General features: G+C 46.3%; 2 protein-coding genes across 4 annotated transcripts in view; both read left to right on the top strand.

The window, feature by feature from the left end:
* LOC126577680 (uncharacterized) overlaps positions 1-991 on the top strand; it is a 3,870-nt gene extending 2,879 nt beyond the window's left edge. Inside the window, exons 4-5 of the mRNA XM_050239498.1 lie at positions 1-57; positions 123-991. The exon at positions 1-57 is cut by the window's left edge and continues 134 nt beyond it. Of these exons, the coding sequence (XP_050095455.1) occupies positions 1-57; positions 123-363 (298 nt within the window). The 3' untranslated portion in view covers positions 364-991. The remainder of the gene's footprint in view (positions 58-122) is intronic.
* A 218-nt stretch (positions 992-1,209) lies between these two features.
* Positions 1,210-17,500, top strand: part of LOC126577677 (calcium-transporting ATPase type 2C member 1) — a 48,106-nt gene continuing 31,815 nt past the window's right edge. Inside the window, exon 1 of one of the 3 annotated variants that reach the window (XM_050239496.1) lies at positions 1,210-1,510. Coding sequence is in view for 2 of the 3 variants with exons in the window: in XM_050239494.1 (XP_050095451.1) it covers positions 2,414-2,578 (165 nt within the window). In the remaining variant the exon portion in view is untranslated. Of the gene's footprint in view, positions 1,511-2,161; positions 2,579-3,128; positions 4,044-17,500 lie in introns of those variants that run through there. The other 2 variants (XM_050239494.1, XM_050239495.1) reach the window with 2 other exon arrangements.

Here is a 17,500-nt window from a genome sequence, read left to right as displayed (position 1 = left end):
GCGCTCTCAAACATTGGCCCTGCGACAGGCGGCCGCCTCTGCCGAAAACAATCTCAGGTATATCTTCTTCATTCGTTGATAGTCCTTTTTAGGTGCTAATGTCATGCTCCTCTCTTCTTAAGGCAACTATTGAGTGGAGTCGAGAATCTACGATCAATGGCAAACGAAATCGAGAGTTTTAATGGCACGTTCTCACCGGGAACGCACGGTGAAGGCTCCGGGGCGCGAGCAGGAGCGTCGATCAGTGAAACCTATCGCCACAGAGCAGGCGACGGGGGAAACAACGGTGACGATGGTGACGACGATGACGACGACGACGATGATGACGAGGGTGATGATGATGCCCTCGGTCCGGCTCTGTAAAAACTCCGAAACTCCGTGGAGCACCGTGGCAGCAAAAGAGTATAGCACACTGGTCAAATCCGAATGCCGAAGTAAAACAGCTTGTAAAATCAAAACGAAACCCCGAATAATCCACGGTACACGTTTGGGCTTTGGCGGGAGTGTTGGATTCCACGATCCTCGCGTAGAGGAAAGCATACTGTGTGAATATTACATATATATACTTGTAGGCTAGCGGTAGCTGCTATGCATCATCTTAAATCCTCGTAAATATGTCTCTGCAACTCAACATTCTCCTGCGCTTACTACACACATTCGTCACTCTCTGCGCTGCAATCGCTTATAGTCAGCCGCCATCCGGCGGGGTTCGGAGGGACAGAGCAAGATGGCCAAAGGGGGGGATGCAGGTGTGAACGCAAGGAATCTGAGCTCGGAAAGGGAATGAGTTGTGCGATCGTTTGAATTCCTTTCAGGACACAACAATGGAGGAAAGCAAAAGGATCAAACACCGAAAAAAAACATTGACGAGCTACCACGATGTGATTTGAATTGATTTGAATATTGTGATGTTATCATTTATCATTCGAATGGAAGCTGTGGCGAGGGGCAAGGGGCGAGAGTAGGCCACCGGAACCGAATAAAGGCTACAAACATATTCAAATCCTGCGGGTCGCCGTTTTTATTGCGCCAAGCGGTCAAGGCCGAGCTGTGGGTTCGAGCAGTCGAGCGCGTCCGTCGCGCGAGTGTGACGGGTTCCCTATGATTCCTCGCTTTACAAACCAAAAGGTGCAGGAACCGCACAACGCACACACCCGTATCCAGTCCGGTGGAGCCTTTTGTTGTTGTCCAACCTTTTTTTGCAGCAGCGGGACCAAAAAACGGAATTTTCCCGGGTCCGGGTGGACGACGGAGCAACGCAAGGACGAGCTGGATTATCCTGGACCGTTCCAGGGAGTGCCGTTATTGTGGAACTCGCGGTCGCAGATCGGGTTGCCGGTGTGAAGTGAAGAGTGTTGTGAACCACGTTCGTGTTTTAGTGCCGTCCGGAGGAGGAGGAGGAGAAGGTCCGAAAAATCTGTGCGTCTGCCACGACGCTCCCCCCCGCGGGCTGTTCCCGGTGGATGCGGCCACCCCATCATCTTCCAGATCATCGATTTTATCCCGCTGTGTATGTATCACCATATCGAAAGAATGAGAATCACATGCTGGAAAATCATATAGCGAATTGTGCAAATCATTTACCGGTCTTTCACCTCTGTTTTGGCCGGCAATCGACCACGTCGGTCGTCATCTGCAAATTACTCAACCCTCCAATCATTTCGGTGGCCACGAAGAAGAAAAATTTGCAAACGTGGACCACCGCGTAAAAACTGTTCGGTTGATAAGCTGCTGTACAGGTTGTTTCTTTCAATAAAACTACGATTTACTGCCCCCCTTTTTTGGCATAGGAGGCTGAAAAAAATTGCAAACAAATTCCGCACTGTTGCTGCCTCACGTGTGTTGCTATCTCAGTGAAAGGCGAGAAGCTGTTCGTCGGATTCTCTGGCAGCAAGATCCTTCTTTTGATCTGCTCTTGAAGATGACGAGTTTAGGGGGAGGATCGAGAGCGAGCAGAACCGGGACCGAGCGTCAAAACTGAAGAGATGATGCATGAGAGAAAGAGAGAGAGCGAAATGGGGAGCCGAATCATATTTGCGTACAAGCGTGAAGGAGATCGCACTAGGGAGGAATCGTTTTAGCAACCGCGGCAGAGATGATGCCCCTGCTGCTGCTGCTGCCAGTTCTTAATTGGCGCCGTTACGTGGAGCAATCCGTCGCGGGATCGAACTAAGCGCCAGTCGTCCAGCCCTTGCCCTCGATCGCCATTCGTCTACGTGATCGCGATGCCCTCCGTGCGTTTTGCGTTCGGCCAGTGAAGAGGATCTAACGAAGAGGAGGAAACAGAGGAAGGGGAAGTGTGTCTGGTGTATCTGGTGTGTAACTTGGCGGTGTGTTCTTGCGTGGCCGGCATAGAGCGTCTCGACGATCATCTGGCTGGCTGGCTGGCTGGCCGGCGATCATCATCATCATCATGCCCGAACGGCTCGTGACGGCGCTCGGTAGTTCGCTAGGCCGGCTAGTCGGTGGAGTTTTACCTGGCCGTTCTGCTTTGAACGGGCAGCGACTGTACGGTGACTACGAATCGTTGTCCCAGTGCGCAGACGATCATCGTCGCGCTAATGATGGTGCCATCCCGGTGAGCTTCCCGTACGATGAGAAAGGGGGGTGATGTGGGGATTCCAAGTGTTGTTTTTTTTTGTCTGTTTGGTTGTTTAAGGGCTTCGCCCGGAAATTAAGACACGTTGCATCGACGGGGGGCGTACATCTTGCGTTTGCTTTCTCCAATAACCGCAAGGATGCTACAGGTGTTCAGCATACCAGCATAGTTTCCAGTCCAAGGTGTTTATTAGAGCTTGAATCGGCTCGACACAAACGCGGTCTAATTATCTTTTAATCCATGTTTTTACCTTCAATTAACGCAACTGTTGGTGATAGGTGTCGGCAGAAAAAAATGGATCGAAAAGTTAATACATTTTGACAGCTCGCTTTAAACCTTTTCTGGTAAACACGCACTAAAATCCCGTTGCTCTCTAGTAGCCGTTTCTCAATAGGACTCCGTACGCTCTACTTCTTTCTCTCTTCTCGTTGCTCTCTCTCTCTCCCTCTCTTTTCATGGAAAACCACGTTCCTAGTGGCTATAGTGTCTCTCTTTGTTCTTAACCTATCCTTTGAGTATCTTTCCCTCTATCTCTAGATACTAGTATTTCTCCGCTTTGTGTATGGTTCCCTCTCGAATCTCTGCGCACGCTCTCTCCAACGCATCAAGGACCTATTTCTGGGACCGTCCTTTTCCCCCCACCGACTAAACCATGGGTTGCTTCGACGAATCCTTGCTCCTGGGTAAGCCAGGAGCCAAGTGGAAGGAAAAAGATAGCAACAGATTGCGGGAAAATTTGTGCCAGAGAGCGCGAGTCCCATCGTGGGAGAGAGCAATGGTCCATTGCAAGGATGGAAACGGCAGAGGAAAATTCTAGTAAAAGCTCTTTTATCCACTAGCGTTTGTTCCACCGCACAGTGCGGACCACCACGGGTGGCTTAGTCGGTCGGTTCTCCGGTTCCGTGGTTTCCACTCCGGCGGAGTGGGTCGTCGGACGGGGGTCCCCAGTGGGGTGCAGTGCAGATTGCAATCCCCGTGATTGTGTGCCCTGTGTGTCTGCTGTGTCTGTGTATTTCCTGTTTTCGCGAACCAACACACCAATCATTGTGTGAAGGCCATCGTTTTGAGGGGGCAAGTGACATAGTTTTTGACCAACAAAAGGCCAATCCGCAACTCTGGCCCTTCCGAAGGTCCCGTGTGAAGCGCGATAAGAAGTCACGTGACTCAACACGCGAGCCAGCGTCACCTTACGCCGACCTTCCAGGCCCTGCGACGGGGTGGGGGATCCAGCCATTGCCCCATCGACGTGCACTGTTGCGGATGTCACAAGCATCCATCGGTCCAATCCGCCAGCGTTGGCACCGCACCAAGTAGTTGCTCCGTGGTTTTCCTCCAAGGCTGGTGACTGAGTGAGGGAGAGCTTGCCGGACAAGCCATCGTTGTCACCATCGAGTGCCATCGCTAGTGCCGCGCAATCATGGCCGGAAAGCAGAAAAAGGAAAAAGTAAAGTATCTAGCACCTTCCCGTCCACCAACCACGGACCTTTAGGTCACATACATACCCACCACCACACAAACACGTTTTTTACATACACACCCATTCACATTTCCGCAGTGTTTTGTCGATTCAGCCCCAAAAAGAAGGTGGGCTGGCATGTCTCCTCTGTAGTGCTTGTTGCGTGCGTGTCGAGCTTCGGTGGGGGCACACCGCCCTCCTGCCTTTCTTTCTGTCACTTCTGGCGCGTGTTCTAAATCTCGTCCACCGGTCCACCGGTCCAGTGGTGTATTGGGGTCAGCGTTCCGCTAATTGCTTTGTGATGTTTGCTTCTATGCTTCGTTGGACCAGTCTTGAGACCAGAGTGTTTTCTGCTTTCTCCTTTTACGGTGGCCGTTGCATAAACTCTCAAAGAAATCTCCAAATGCAGTTCTTCCTCAAAGCGGTACGGTTTGTCTATAGAGGGTGAGGCAAAAAAAACTGCAACACAGTTAAAATGCCATATCTTTTTCATTTTCGATTGGAATTTATTGAGTAAAACCAAAAAATGTCGGGAATTTCATAAATTTTTAGAATCAGTTTAGTTTTTTTTTTCGATATGTTACATTTTGGATGAATTATCTTTTCTTGAGAACGTAGAAGAAAGCATCGCTCACTGCCCGCAGAGTGCTTTGTGGCTTTTTGGCTCATTCTAGGAGACACGTTTGCTTAAACTGGTCAAAACTACGTTATTTTGTAGGTCTAACCTTGCCCTTCAAAGTGTCGCAAACGGAGAAGTCTCACCCTGTATTGGTTGCACAAGATAAAACTATTATTAGTAATCGAATAATTAGTTCGAAAAGGACATGCTTTAAGGTTCTAATTAACTTCTATGCCACATCTACGCTTGAAAACAAACCTTGTCTGTCGAATACCGGCGCAGATACTGGTCTTCTATTGAGTTTATGGCGTTCTCGTTCTCCATTAGGTTATTCTTCAGAATTCACTTTATTTTTTCAACTCAAATCCTTTGTTCTTCTTAGTCAAATCCTTCGACTCCACGTAACACTTTGTTCAGCTCTTGCAGTACAAGATTTTACGCCGATAAGCGACACATTTCACGGCTTGCTTGCTGGGTGGCAACAACGAATCGCAGTGCACGCTGGAATGAAATTCGCAAACCACCCGGATACTGTTGCAATTAATAATACCGCGGCGGAAACAGAAGCAACTGCCGTCGTCACACCTGTGCGTTTAGTGGAGTAGTGTTTGTCGATTACACCTGATGACCGAATAGGGAAATCGGAGATGGTACCGGATGAAGTTACATTGCGGGTGCGGTTTCGATCGAATTAGCAGATCGCGCAACCGAGCGCATCCAATTGAGTGCATTTGTGTGTGGCTATGTGTGTGCGCGTACGCGTTTAGTGTAGGGTGTTACGGACCGTTTGGCACTAATGAACGGAAGATCTCCAGTAGCCCTTGGCAAAAAGTGTTGAGCGATTTCGCGATCGAGCAGAACAAAAAACAAAAATATCCAAAACGCACTCTATGTGGCGGAATTATCTAGAGCATTACCTCGTTGGACCGTACTTTTTATGTGACTTTGTGTGTGCAATTTATGATCGTTTGCTGATAACCAGAAACAGGCTAAATGTATTCATGGCTCCTAAGGTAGGAGGTATGACTAGCGTAAGGTAAAGTACTACTTGGCAAACGCTTATCTGGAAATAGGGAGCCGCAGCCGAAACGTAGTTTCTCAAGTGGTTAAAGCAACCCGTCGGCCAGAGCTAGCAGTATCTGAAGTGTCGACTTATGTTGCTGATAATACCGTTGATGAGTGTTTTATTCTTGGATCCCGGTGTCTCTGAAGCTCGTTGGCTTACTCAGTTGCAATAAGTACTACCTTGCAAAATTGTAATACCCATGCATTGTACTCATACCAGGCCCACATTTTTCTGAGGTCACATTTTTTTCACTGCCACGAGTCACGCGCGTCACCCTCCCTCCCCAGTTTTTTTTTTAACATATATAAGGACGGACGAGCCGTATGTTTAATGTAGCCTCCCTCCCCAGTTAAACGCTTCATTTTATGCCTGCGTGCCATCGCTGCATCGCTCCGTTTTTACACAATAGCTACTGATACCGAAAAGCTGCGAAAATGCTGTGGTTTATTTGGTCGCACTCCTCCGTAGGTTTGCTTTTGCGGTAGGTTCACCGTTGAAGCCTCATTAAAAGAAATGATTCTTTATCATTTGTTTTGTTGATTATGGTTCTTTGCTCCCCTGTTTTTCTTCTGCTTCTCCGTGTTCTGTGAGATCGATCGACCCGGAACGAAGCGCCAATCAGTAGCAATTCTCCTATCATCTGCCAGGCAAAAATATTGCCAACAAATGGTCGACAAGTGAATTGAAAAGCAAAGAGCAGGGAATGGGAAGCATTTTTGTCGGCACGCTTCTACACCCCGCAGGGTTCAACGATTGGTGCGGTTGATTGATAAAGTGTGGACCCCCCAGCACACCACCTTGGGTAGTGAGTACTACCTCCGGGTATGGTTATCTATGCGCGAGATGACCGCATTGCGGTCAGATAAACATTTCTGTCTTTCACGCACTTCACTAATCGCAACACACTGTCTCTTTACCTTTTTAGCCACCGACAAGGGGAAGTGCACACGAGTTTAGGATTCGATATCTTTGCTGCGCTGTGACTCATCCGCGATACTTTCCAATTTCTTGCCCTCCATCCATCCTGCCAGTCAGCGCGCTGCAAGCGAGCGAGAAAATTCTTTGTTGTCTGGCTGTTGCGCACTAGTTTGGCTGTGGTTGCTATGTTTCTCGGATGACGTGTACCAACAGCCACGTCCGTGCTCCGCTTCCGGACCGTTCGGCTTCCGGAAACAATTTTCACGGCGTAGCGAGGAAATGGATTACCTCAAGAGTTGGAGAGTTTTTAATCTCTCTTTACCGGATTCGCATAAGCTGAATTAATCAAACGAGAACTGGTTTGCGGTCCGTTTGTTCGTTCTACGTAGACAGTAAGAATGGAATGTGCACAGCGGATTGACGTGTGCTTTTGTTGATTAGAATGTCATGTGCGATTAAGTGCGCGCTGTCTGCGGCTGCGTTGGTGAAAACTCCATTCAATTAGCACCGTTCAACCGTTCGGGCCACAATGCCGGTTTCTTATCAAAATCACGTTTCCATTTCGCTAGCGGGTGTTGCACGCGGTGTGCCCTCACTTAATGTGACCCACCACCATTAACATCACGCCGGTTGGAGGTTTTGCTGCCAAATGCAACCAAGCATTACGCTTCGGTTAGCATTTACAGTGGCAGAGAGAGAGAGAGAGAGAGAGAGAGAGTGAGAGGGTTCATGGTGTTTTCAATTCACTTTGAACAATTATCTCTAGCCAATCTACTGCTCGTCTCGTCTCGTTCGGGTGTCCGTTGGTGTTCCTGCTGCACCTACCCCCCGGGAGTGCCCCAGGAGATACAGGCACATCGGTCAGGATGTGATCTTCGCGGATGATAACGGCACGTAAGTGTTGCCGTACGGGCTATGCTACGGGCGATCGTAATCGGTGGCCCTGTTACCAAGACACTAATGCCGAAGGGATACTTTAATTGCTGGTCGGAAACCAGATCCCTGTTTGGCGTAACTAAGTGATATGGCAAAATCGTGTTCGATTCGAGTGCTAGCGGGCTGGGGTAGTCAAGGGTGGCATGGGATGATGTTGATTTTAGAATACATAGGTTAATGCTGCCTTTAACGGAATGTCGTCTAGCTACCAAGCTAGAAATGATACGAAACTAGCGGATGTTAATGTTGGAATAACAATAGCTGATTAATCAGAATTCCTCGTCTTTGCTTTTTGGCCAAGGAAACAACTCCGAAAAGTCACCGTCGCTATGATGGATGGTTCAACAGCTTCATTCACAAGAGCATCGCCTTCTCGGTTTAGGCTCAGCGTCGAAATTTGCGAAACTTCTCTTGAATTCTTTAAAACATTCCATCGTCTTCAGGAAGGCCACACTTCTCCGACCGTATGTGCGTGAGTTGATCCAATTAGTTGTGGCCGCCGTTTAGAATCGGCGACCAGCGAGAGTGCGGTCCATTTGGAGTAGAAAATGGTACTGGTTAAAATCACGACGCAACGCAATGGTTCCGTTGCGTGCCGCAAATTAATAAAACTTCACGCTTGAAGCTTCTATTTGCGTGATTTTTCAATGTGGAGCCATCGACTTTGGAGCGATAAGAAGGGGTTGCGGAAGAGTGCTTTTGGATATAGAGACCAAGCACGCCGATCTTTAGTTTTTGGTCCAAATGATTGGTTTTATGGACATGTTTTACGACGATTCAATGTGTTTGAAGATGAGCTAGCACTATGTTTTAACTGAGCTATTACTGAGAGTTCGTGTAAAGCTCGTTGTTTTTTCGTTGTAATTCTTCAAAAGTATGTAATAGAATATCTGAAAAAATACTTGAAGAGATGCGCTTCGTACTAGTAACTGTCATTCTTCTATGTTCCTGATTTACGTATTTTGAGATCCACGTTGCCGACTACATAAAATATTAATGTCGCTCCACAATGTAGCCTCCTTTCTATTTTGGGCTCAGTTACAAATTGTTAATTTTCTGTTTCGAATAACAGATTCCTGGAGGCTTAAATTGTCTTTGATGTACGTTGGAGTCATCGCATCATCCGATTAACATAAATTTCGTAGTATTTTGTTTTTGTCGACAGTATGTTGCTATTAAATAGTATCACTCACTGAAACACTTCCTAGATCAAAGATCTTTTGGAAGTTTGAAGGCTTCTACATAGAGCAACAAGTGAGTCTGCGGCAGTTAAGGAGCTGTGTATGCAGTAACCATGGCTTATATCTGCTGCGTCCTTTCAAGTCTGAAACAACGAACCAGGAATCGATCGAAAGCAACTCCCTAGTTTTCTTTACTTATTTCTTGGAAGTCTATCCGGTGAACGAAGATGAACCGGCCCAGCCACGGCCACTATTGATTGAATTCACAGTGCGTGGTGTTGGAAATAATGTCGTGATACGCTACACTCACCAAACGAAAATCGATGCACTACCATTAACCATTGTCCGGCGTGTCCTGAGCGAGCGGAAGACGGATGTTCTATATATTTACGCACGGTGCGGATGCATCCGTACTGTTTACATCGCTATGGCAACATTATATACCCAGCCAGCCAGCCAGCCAACTCTATACCTGTAGAGTCGATCCTGTCCGTGGTCCATGGGAACGGTAGCACCAGCACCGGCACCATTACAGTACACATCGTGCGCCTGGAACAATGTTGAAGAAGTCTTCTTTATGCCTTTATCTTGTGCTAAGTATATTCCACTCCCGTGGCCGTAGACAATCTGTCTGTTCGCCAACAAGCCAACCTGAACCTGTCAGCAGGTAGAGCTCGATGGTTGTGTTAATATGCATTTTCCTGTACGCTTTCCCCCGTGCTTCTTCTCCTGACGGGGTTGCTGCTGACGTTAATGGGATTTTGACTTGTTTTTTTTTTCTATATTCTGTGTGTTTTCGTCCTTTCCAGGATATTGGATGCTCCTGCCGTTGTTGTTGTTGTTGTTGTTGATGCCGGGGGTGATAATCCCAAAGGAGACTCGGAAGGGGTAGCACATTTGCATGATTTGTTTGTTTTGCTGTCTCTTTTTTCGTGCTGCAATATTTGAAAGACTTGGGAAAAGTCATGCATTTTCATTTGCATACATTTCCTCCTGTGTACTGTTGGGGATACTGAGCTTTACGTCGATTCTTCTTGACAAAAACACTTTTTTTGCTTAGTACTTACCAGTAGTTTTACTGCGTCTATGAGATTTTTCCAAATGTACCTCTGGTCCCTTAGATACTCTCGGGAAAATAACTTCCACGCTTAGTACCGAGAGTTTGCACTCGATGAGCTCTTCATGAGGGGAGAAGATGAACTCCCGGTGCCTATAAACCGTGCCATAAACCCATTTTTCATAGACCATTAGCTACCGGCCAGCTACTGGGCATTATTGGCGTCAACTGAATAAAAGGAATTGCTGCTTTTCCTTTTGTTAAACGGAAACATTTTAAGTGCTTTCCGCTGCCGAATCCCACTCTGGATGGTGGTTCCATTGATTTGGACGGACCTTCCAAGAGGGGACTGTCCGCAGGGATTAAATACGGAAAGACTGATTGGATCGGGCAAAAAACCAAAAGATTCTTAAGGATCATGTTACATCGTGCCTTTTAACTACCTTAGTGCTGTAGCTGCTGTTAATGCTCTTCTTAAATCTGTATTCCTTTACCACAACGTGAAGCAATAGAGCTGAAGTTGAACAATACTTGTTCGAGTAATTCTTAACGATAATACAACAGTCCTTAGAAAGATAAATATATCTTCTATCCAACTCCTTTTCTAAAGATTTAATTGTACATAATTACCGAAATGAAAGGGACCGCTTTAATGTAACATTTAGCTATTTACCCAAACCTGTCGACGGTAACATGGCGCGCTCCCTTACCAGTTCATAACTGGCTTCCTTATCTATCAACATCTTGAATTATCTTCCCCACCGGAGCCGCAGCGCTACCAACCAACCATATCCTTAAAACAGGTCGTTAACCATGAGCCGTGAAGAAGACGTCGGTCCCATTTCCTCGCAAAACAACAAGGGGGAGTTCCCTGGGCGAAGGTGGAGTAAACTCCCAAAATCCGTCTTTCCAGATGCGGGCACACGAGCAAGCTGCGAGTTTGGCTGCCCTACGTCAAGCCGTTCGCTTGATCCGTTGGGCCGTGGCCTCGGTAAAGGATTTGTGGTTAACGAAAATTTAGCTTTGATGTGCGTTTTGCTGGATGGTCGATGGTGCGGATGCGGTTGGTCATGAAAGAAGTAACCGAGTACAAGGGGAGGGAGGCCGCTCCGCTATGCTTTTCGGTTGCTGAATAGACCGGTCTTAAGCGCTCATCACCTTAAACATACACTCAAAAAGGGGTGAGAACACATCCTCCCTGTCGGTGGATCCCTCTCCCGACGTTCCAATGCAAAGTACACGGTTACCGTTGCGCCGGTCGGTACTGATGGCGGTCGTGCTTAATGAACCCTGAACACCAGGACCACTACCAGTGGTGAACGGGGGTGATGACGATGATGATGGTGCTGATGCCAGTATATCCGGTACAGCTTTCCGGCAATTTGTGTGTTGTGTTCATAATATTTTCGGCTTCGTTTCCGCCAGTAGCGACCGGTTCGCTGTGGGTTCTGGCTCTGTATGGGCCACATTGTTGTCGTGATCCTTAACGCTATGCGATACAAGGGCACCGCACCGGTGGTGTATCCGGTCCGGTGCTGTCGGTGGCGGTTTAATCCTTCTGCACAACGGTTGTCGGGTCCTTTTTCGTCCTTTTTTGTTTAAGCTTTTACCATCCTCGTTCGACCTCCAGAGAGTGGGAGAGAGAGAGAGAGAGAGCCCACGATTACATCGATTTTTCGCCATAATGTGCCGTGTGACATGAGGCCCGCGATTCCTGCGCAATGAAATGGCCACCGTGCGTGATGGGCACCCCCCTGCTACATGTTTAGATTGTTCGTTTGTTTTCCATGTTTACACACATTTCATGCCACTTTACCGTAGACATCGAGAGCGTACAATGCTCGCTCCGTCTAAATCAACGATTCTGCATGCATCGCCCATTAAGCGAACGTTACATTTTGTCCAATGTCAACTGAAGTATTGCAAATAATTGCAAAAATCCTGGCCAAACGATCAGCGCCATTTGCGTGAACCAAGAGACCCCGGAAAGCTCCATCAATGATCCGGGTGTACAAAACAACCATGGAATAATCCGCTTCGTTTTATATTTTGATGTTTTTTTTGGCGAGGGATTTTGAGAAAATGAGGAAAGGATCACATTGCTGCCGATTTTTATTTCTACATTTTCCCTTCCTTCGGCACTCGTTTTCATTTGTGGTTTTGTGGCTTCCAAGATCGTTGGTTCGTTGGTGGGGCTTATCGGCATTAAATTGGCTCATGATTCGGATGAGTAATGAGGGAAAGATATACTTTAATTTCCATTTTTTTAATTTCCACAATTTTTGTCCATGGGTCTGGGTAGGATTACTGCGGGGGCATATTATCGTTTGTTTGAAATTAATCATGGCGAGAAGTATCGGAGCAAAAAGAGACCGCGAGAAGGATCAGGTTTGAATCAAACCAAAGAATAAATCTATATCATTCAAATTAGCAACACTTTAAACCCTACTTTTAACGAGTCTTATGTTGTTGTTTACAAAAGTTTGTCAGTTATTGATTGAATATTATTTTAGCCCATTTTTTTCTTTAATGTTTTCAATAATGACTATCATGCTTATTTATTAAAAAACATAATAACACATTGCTTTAGCACATTGTTTATATTAGGTGACGTTCTAATGCTGATAAAAATATTAAAATAAATCAAAGAAAAAATTGAATTGTAAACATATACACAAACATGATGAACTGTTTTAATTCTATAATGAGCCAACCAAACAGATTGCAACTCCCCCGGTAGCTAATCAGCCTGATAGCGTTAATAGCTTTTACGTCAATTTTTAATCAATCATCGTGGTGCTTATGCTTTTCATAATTCTAATCGAAAACACTTGAACTCAAAGCGAGATCCGCCCAACAGTAGCACAATGTGTCGCTACTCTTGTGCCCCATTCTGATTGTTGTCAAACTGTCAAACGACACAAGAATCGTTTAGTTCTCGGAACTCGGGAAGTGTAATGACCGATGGAGCCACCGTAGCCGCCCCAGACAGGACACCAGATCATCCTGCATTATCCATGTCCGTTGCGCAGACGTCGTTTGGATGCCTGCCTGTGAGGGTGGTTAGGAAGATTCGTGGAAAAAAGTCCCAAATTCTTGCAGAACCCTTGTCCGCATTGTAATCGTGCCACGTCATTCTTTCGCTCGCTCGTCGGAACGAACGAGTACCATGTATTTGCTGACACACTCTTCGCTTCGTCATGGAAAAGAGAGAGAGAGAGAGAGAGAGAGAGAGAGAGAGAGAGAGAGAGAGAGAGAGCGAGCGAGCGCAGAGGACATGCTGCGCCTCGTTGCTCACTGTCAAATATTAGCATTGCATGATGACAGCATGAATCAACATTACAGTAGCAGCATACATTATGCTCGGTACCGCCCGTACCGTACCTTCGGAATGCTCGTGTGGCTCGTGAATTGGCATGGAAATGGACGCTGGCGCGTTGTGATAAAGACTTTGTGTGATGAAAAAAGTGTAGCACAGTCCTGATGCGGATATTTGGCCGCTCGGTGGGAGAGCGTTCGGTGTCGCGGAAGCTGCCTTCACCCACCCCGGGGGAGGCCATTGCGGATGTCCTGTTTTGGAAGTACCAGGTTCATTGTTGCTGCTGCTGCTGCTGTCGGTGAGAAGATAAACAGAGCACCGCTATCAGTATACCCGCCGTGGGCCTATCGAGGACCCATTCGGGTCCTTCCGGTTCAAGTGGTCCCGGGTTGGAGTGGACAACGTTACAACGCCTGTCCCCATCGCTACGGATCGGTCACATCGACATGGAGTTTGTTCAGGTGGCGGCGCCGGCGGTACTTATGGGCGTAAATGTTGGAGAATAAATTCTATTTAGTTGATTGCCGGCCCGGCCCCGGGACAAGGACAACGGGAACACCGAGCAAAGGGTCACCGACCACTGTGTAATGTAATGAGCGTTCGAGCTCATAATCCGCCGGAAGCCACCAAAAGGGCTTGATGGGTGGGGTTGGTCGTCGGTTCCGCAAAACATGGGGCCCAGCGCGACTGTTGATTCTGGTCCCATTTTCGCGAGGGCAGATGTATACTGTAAGGCAGGGAGAGGCCATTGAGTTTGTTTTCATTCCATTCCATTACATAGTCTGTACCGATGTACCGGACGCAATTAAATAGCTTTCGGTTAATTTATTTTAAGCTGCTGTGCGAGGGGCATTGTAATGAGAATGTAAAATGTAATGAGAATGTAAATTCATATCGATGCCGGAGAATGTATTGTAACAGATAGAGAGATTAGTTTTGAGGTTTGCAATGCGTTTTTAATTTGTAACATCAAAGTTATCGAACTTACAGGTGTTATAGGAAGTGATGTAGGGATTGGGTTTTAAACATTTTTAAGGCCGGAATACACGAAGCGTAAACTCTCGTATAAACTCAGAATGTAATGCCAAAAAGATTACATTTGCCGTTTACACGGTGTAAAAAAGATTATAGGTCCACGGAGCATAAATCCTAGCGTAAACGCTGTTTGCAAGCGATTTGCCCCACTATATTTTCTGTTAGTGGTTTGCATTAATAGTGAGTGATCATTACTAGCATTTTTAATCTTTTTCTTCGGAAAAAAGATCCTATTTTTCTCACAAAAGTCGATAAAAGTTCAGAGTAATTCGGATTACACGTCTCAACCCGGCCATGTAAACATGTTCAAGTGTAAATTAATTTTATATTTACGCTTGAGTTTACGCTTCATGTATCGCCGGCTTTAGTATCGCAACTTAATTGCAAAATAATGCGCAACACATTATACCATCTATTCTCAACCATGTAAATAACTGCATTTTTCAAATATTTTTCACATTTTTTTTAGAAATTCTCCTACGTTGTTTGAAGTATTTGAATTTGTTGGATTCACCTATCAACCATTCGGACATTCGAGTGTGTCCTGGCCGCTAATAGGATCACACAGATCTCCCATTTTGTCCAATTCCTTCTGTTCGTGCTGATGCACAATCGGACCGCTCAGTTCGCAACTAAGCCGGCTTTTAGCTTTGAATATTACCGCTCCGCTCCGGTTTTGCTGCCGAGGACCGGGACCGTTCATGTGCCACGCCTGCACTCTGTCTCTCTCTCTGTCTCTAATGGCGACGACGATGGGTCAGCATTATCGGATGCAAAACACTCACCGATCATGGGTACGCGCGTCCAATTAGGAAAATAGAAGGAAGGCGGACAGAGGCCATTGGATGAGAGGTGGTGAAATGGAATCTTCTCCCTTTCTGTTTGCTTTCAAACCTTCCTTTCTCGCCTTTCTTCCGTTCCCTTTCGAGCTGTATCACATCCTTGAAAATGGTTCAAGAAGCACAGAAGAGCGACAGAATGATAAGAATGTATGATGAAGGACCGTCGGTATAATGTGTGTCCACTTTTCGCACCACCTCCACCAGGAGGACCATTTTCCGTTTTGCTATCGATGTCACATTCTGCATAATTTAATGCAAATCAACTTATGGGGGTCTTCCGCACAGGGAATCAGTCCTCGGAACGATTTGATTTAAATTATTTAAACAAATCAAACCGAATTGGATGTTTCTAATATTCTCGACCAGTTTTGCAGGTCGCTCGTGAAATGATCATCGATCTCTACTCTACTGGAACACTCCTAGAAAATTGCACTTAACACCACACACACAGCTCTTAATCCTCTGTCATCCAGATAAGGACACACGTTTCGCACTTCAGCAGATTGTGCTTATGACCTGGTTACGCTCTCTGTCCCATTATGTCTGTCATCGGGGTCCCCATTTCCCAGGTACTTTCACGGGAAATAGAGAGAGAGACAGTTCCCTCTAGTGGTAATTGATTTAACGATCATTGGATGGCCATTTTCGTTCCAGCCGCTCATCAAATGATCCCCCAATTTGGTTGTGTCTGACACTGGTTTATTGGAGTACTGGACCGTGCGTCCCATACTCCCCCCAATAACAATCAGTTCATCCAAAGAGGAGTCCGTCTGTCGAGAGTGTTTCGGTCAATTGTTGTATGATTAGGGTTTGTTTTCGGGATAGAAGAGGCGTTCCATGAGGAAATCCATTAGCAGAGGAGGAGTGTATCAGAGTGCCTTGTGGTTGTATCACTCTTCTACGGCTGGAACATGATATGATATCATCGAAAAAGACACCGCCAGGGGTAATGATATCACCGAAGATTATAATATCCACTGGTCCGGAGATGATGATCGGAACTGACAGCATGTGCTGCTGCACGCGTGTTTCGTGTCGAGAAAGGACATTAACATCTTACCAGCAATTTGGATGTGATCCGATTAGCTGCGTCGGTTATCAAATTATAAATATAATTTCCCGTTTATCACGCCGGTCTTTCTTGATGTTAGAGTTCATTTGATGAAATTAGTGCCGGTTTACTCACTTGCCCTGCTTTCAAAGTAGCATTTTCATGATTTCAGGCCAGTATTTCGTCCCTTTTTTAACTAATTTTTATTGTATCTAATAAGAAAAACACATTCTTTCGTGTTTTGTAGCTAAATGAGAATCCAATTAATGGTTATTTTTTGGATGTTCCTTCACTGTGCTCCCCTGGCGCCGGATCCCCGGAGCACTGCCCTGTGAAGCTACATTAACGATTCACTGTGAAATGCTTTGAAACGTTCTCACCACCACTGCAGACACTGTGCGCCGGAGTGGAGTGATGGGTAGTAATCGATTTTAGATCATAGCAGAACAAGCGCTCCCGATAGCGTTCCAGAGGACGGACGTCGTGATGTATGCGAGTTTGTTGAGCGGCGCACCGTAAATTCATTATGTCCCCAGAGCCCATGGTTGTTTCGGCCAGCAAGCCAGTCAGCCAGTCAGTACCCCCGGATCGGTGTGGAGGGAGTAAATAGCGTTACGAGTTTTCCTTTGATGGTAAACCACGGAGTTTTAATTAAATTTGTCCATCATATTTCTTGCGTCGTCGTCGTCGTCGTCTCGGTGTCGTGAGATATCTTTTGCTTCAGTTTGGCCAGTAGTGGTACGACCACCAGCCATCATCATTGGAGAAACGCTCGCTCGCATTTGTTTTCGGTGACCAAACATCATCGTTCACTGTTCGATCGATAAACCGCTTCGTTAGGGCGCCGACGATGATCAGTAAAATTTGGACCTTTGCTACGTTGCATCTAATTGTGATCGATCGGCATCGGTACGCCAATAATTAACGAGAATCATTAGCAGCCAAGTCGTTGCAGGGTATTTGTTGTTGGAGTGAGGAGTTTACGGTTAGCGAGATGACTCTTTAAAACAACTTCTCACTCCCGTCCGGGAGAAGCGAGCATCATCCATGTCAATCAACGTCTCAATCGCTGTCAACAATTAATGATGGACTTTTCATTGTTAGAATTGATAGATGATAAGGGGAAACTTTTGGTCCTAAATGGCTCAACTCCGAGGGAATCATAACGTCCTTAAAGACGGTGCACCAATAATGGCTTTACGGTGCACCAATAATGGTGCATTGGGTTCTGTCCATTATTGATAATTTAAATAGCGATTTGCGTTATCGTTGTAAGATGGAAACCCACAAAAAACTTGAATAATCCCTCATTCCGCTTCCAGTTTAAAGTTCCGGTCCCACTTCGCCCTCCATTGCGTAACATTTTATCATCCTCGAAACGGAAGCTCATTCTCATCGCAAAAAAACCACGAACTCCAACA

Source organism: Anopheles aquasalis, chromosome 3 (genome assembly GCF_943734665.1).
Source record: "Anopheles aquasalis chromosome 3, idAnoAquaMG_Q_19, whole genome shotgun sequence".
NCBI classification, from domain to species: Eukaryota; Metazoa; Arthropoda; class Insecta; order Diptera; family Culicidae; genus Anopheles; species Anopheles aquasalis.
The sequence above is the reverse complement of the archived record's forward strand: the minus strand, read 5'-3'. Positions and strand labels throughout refer to the sequence as shown.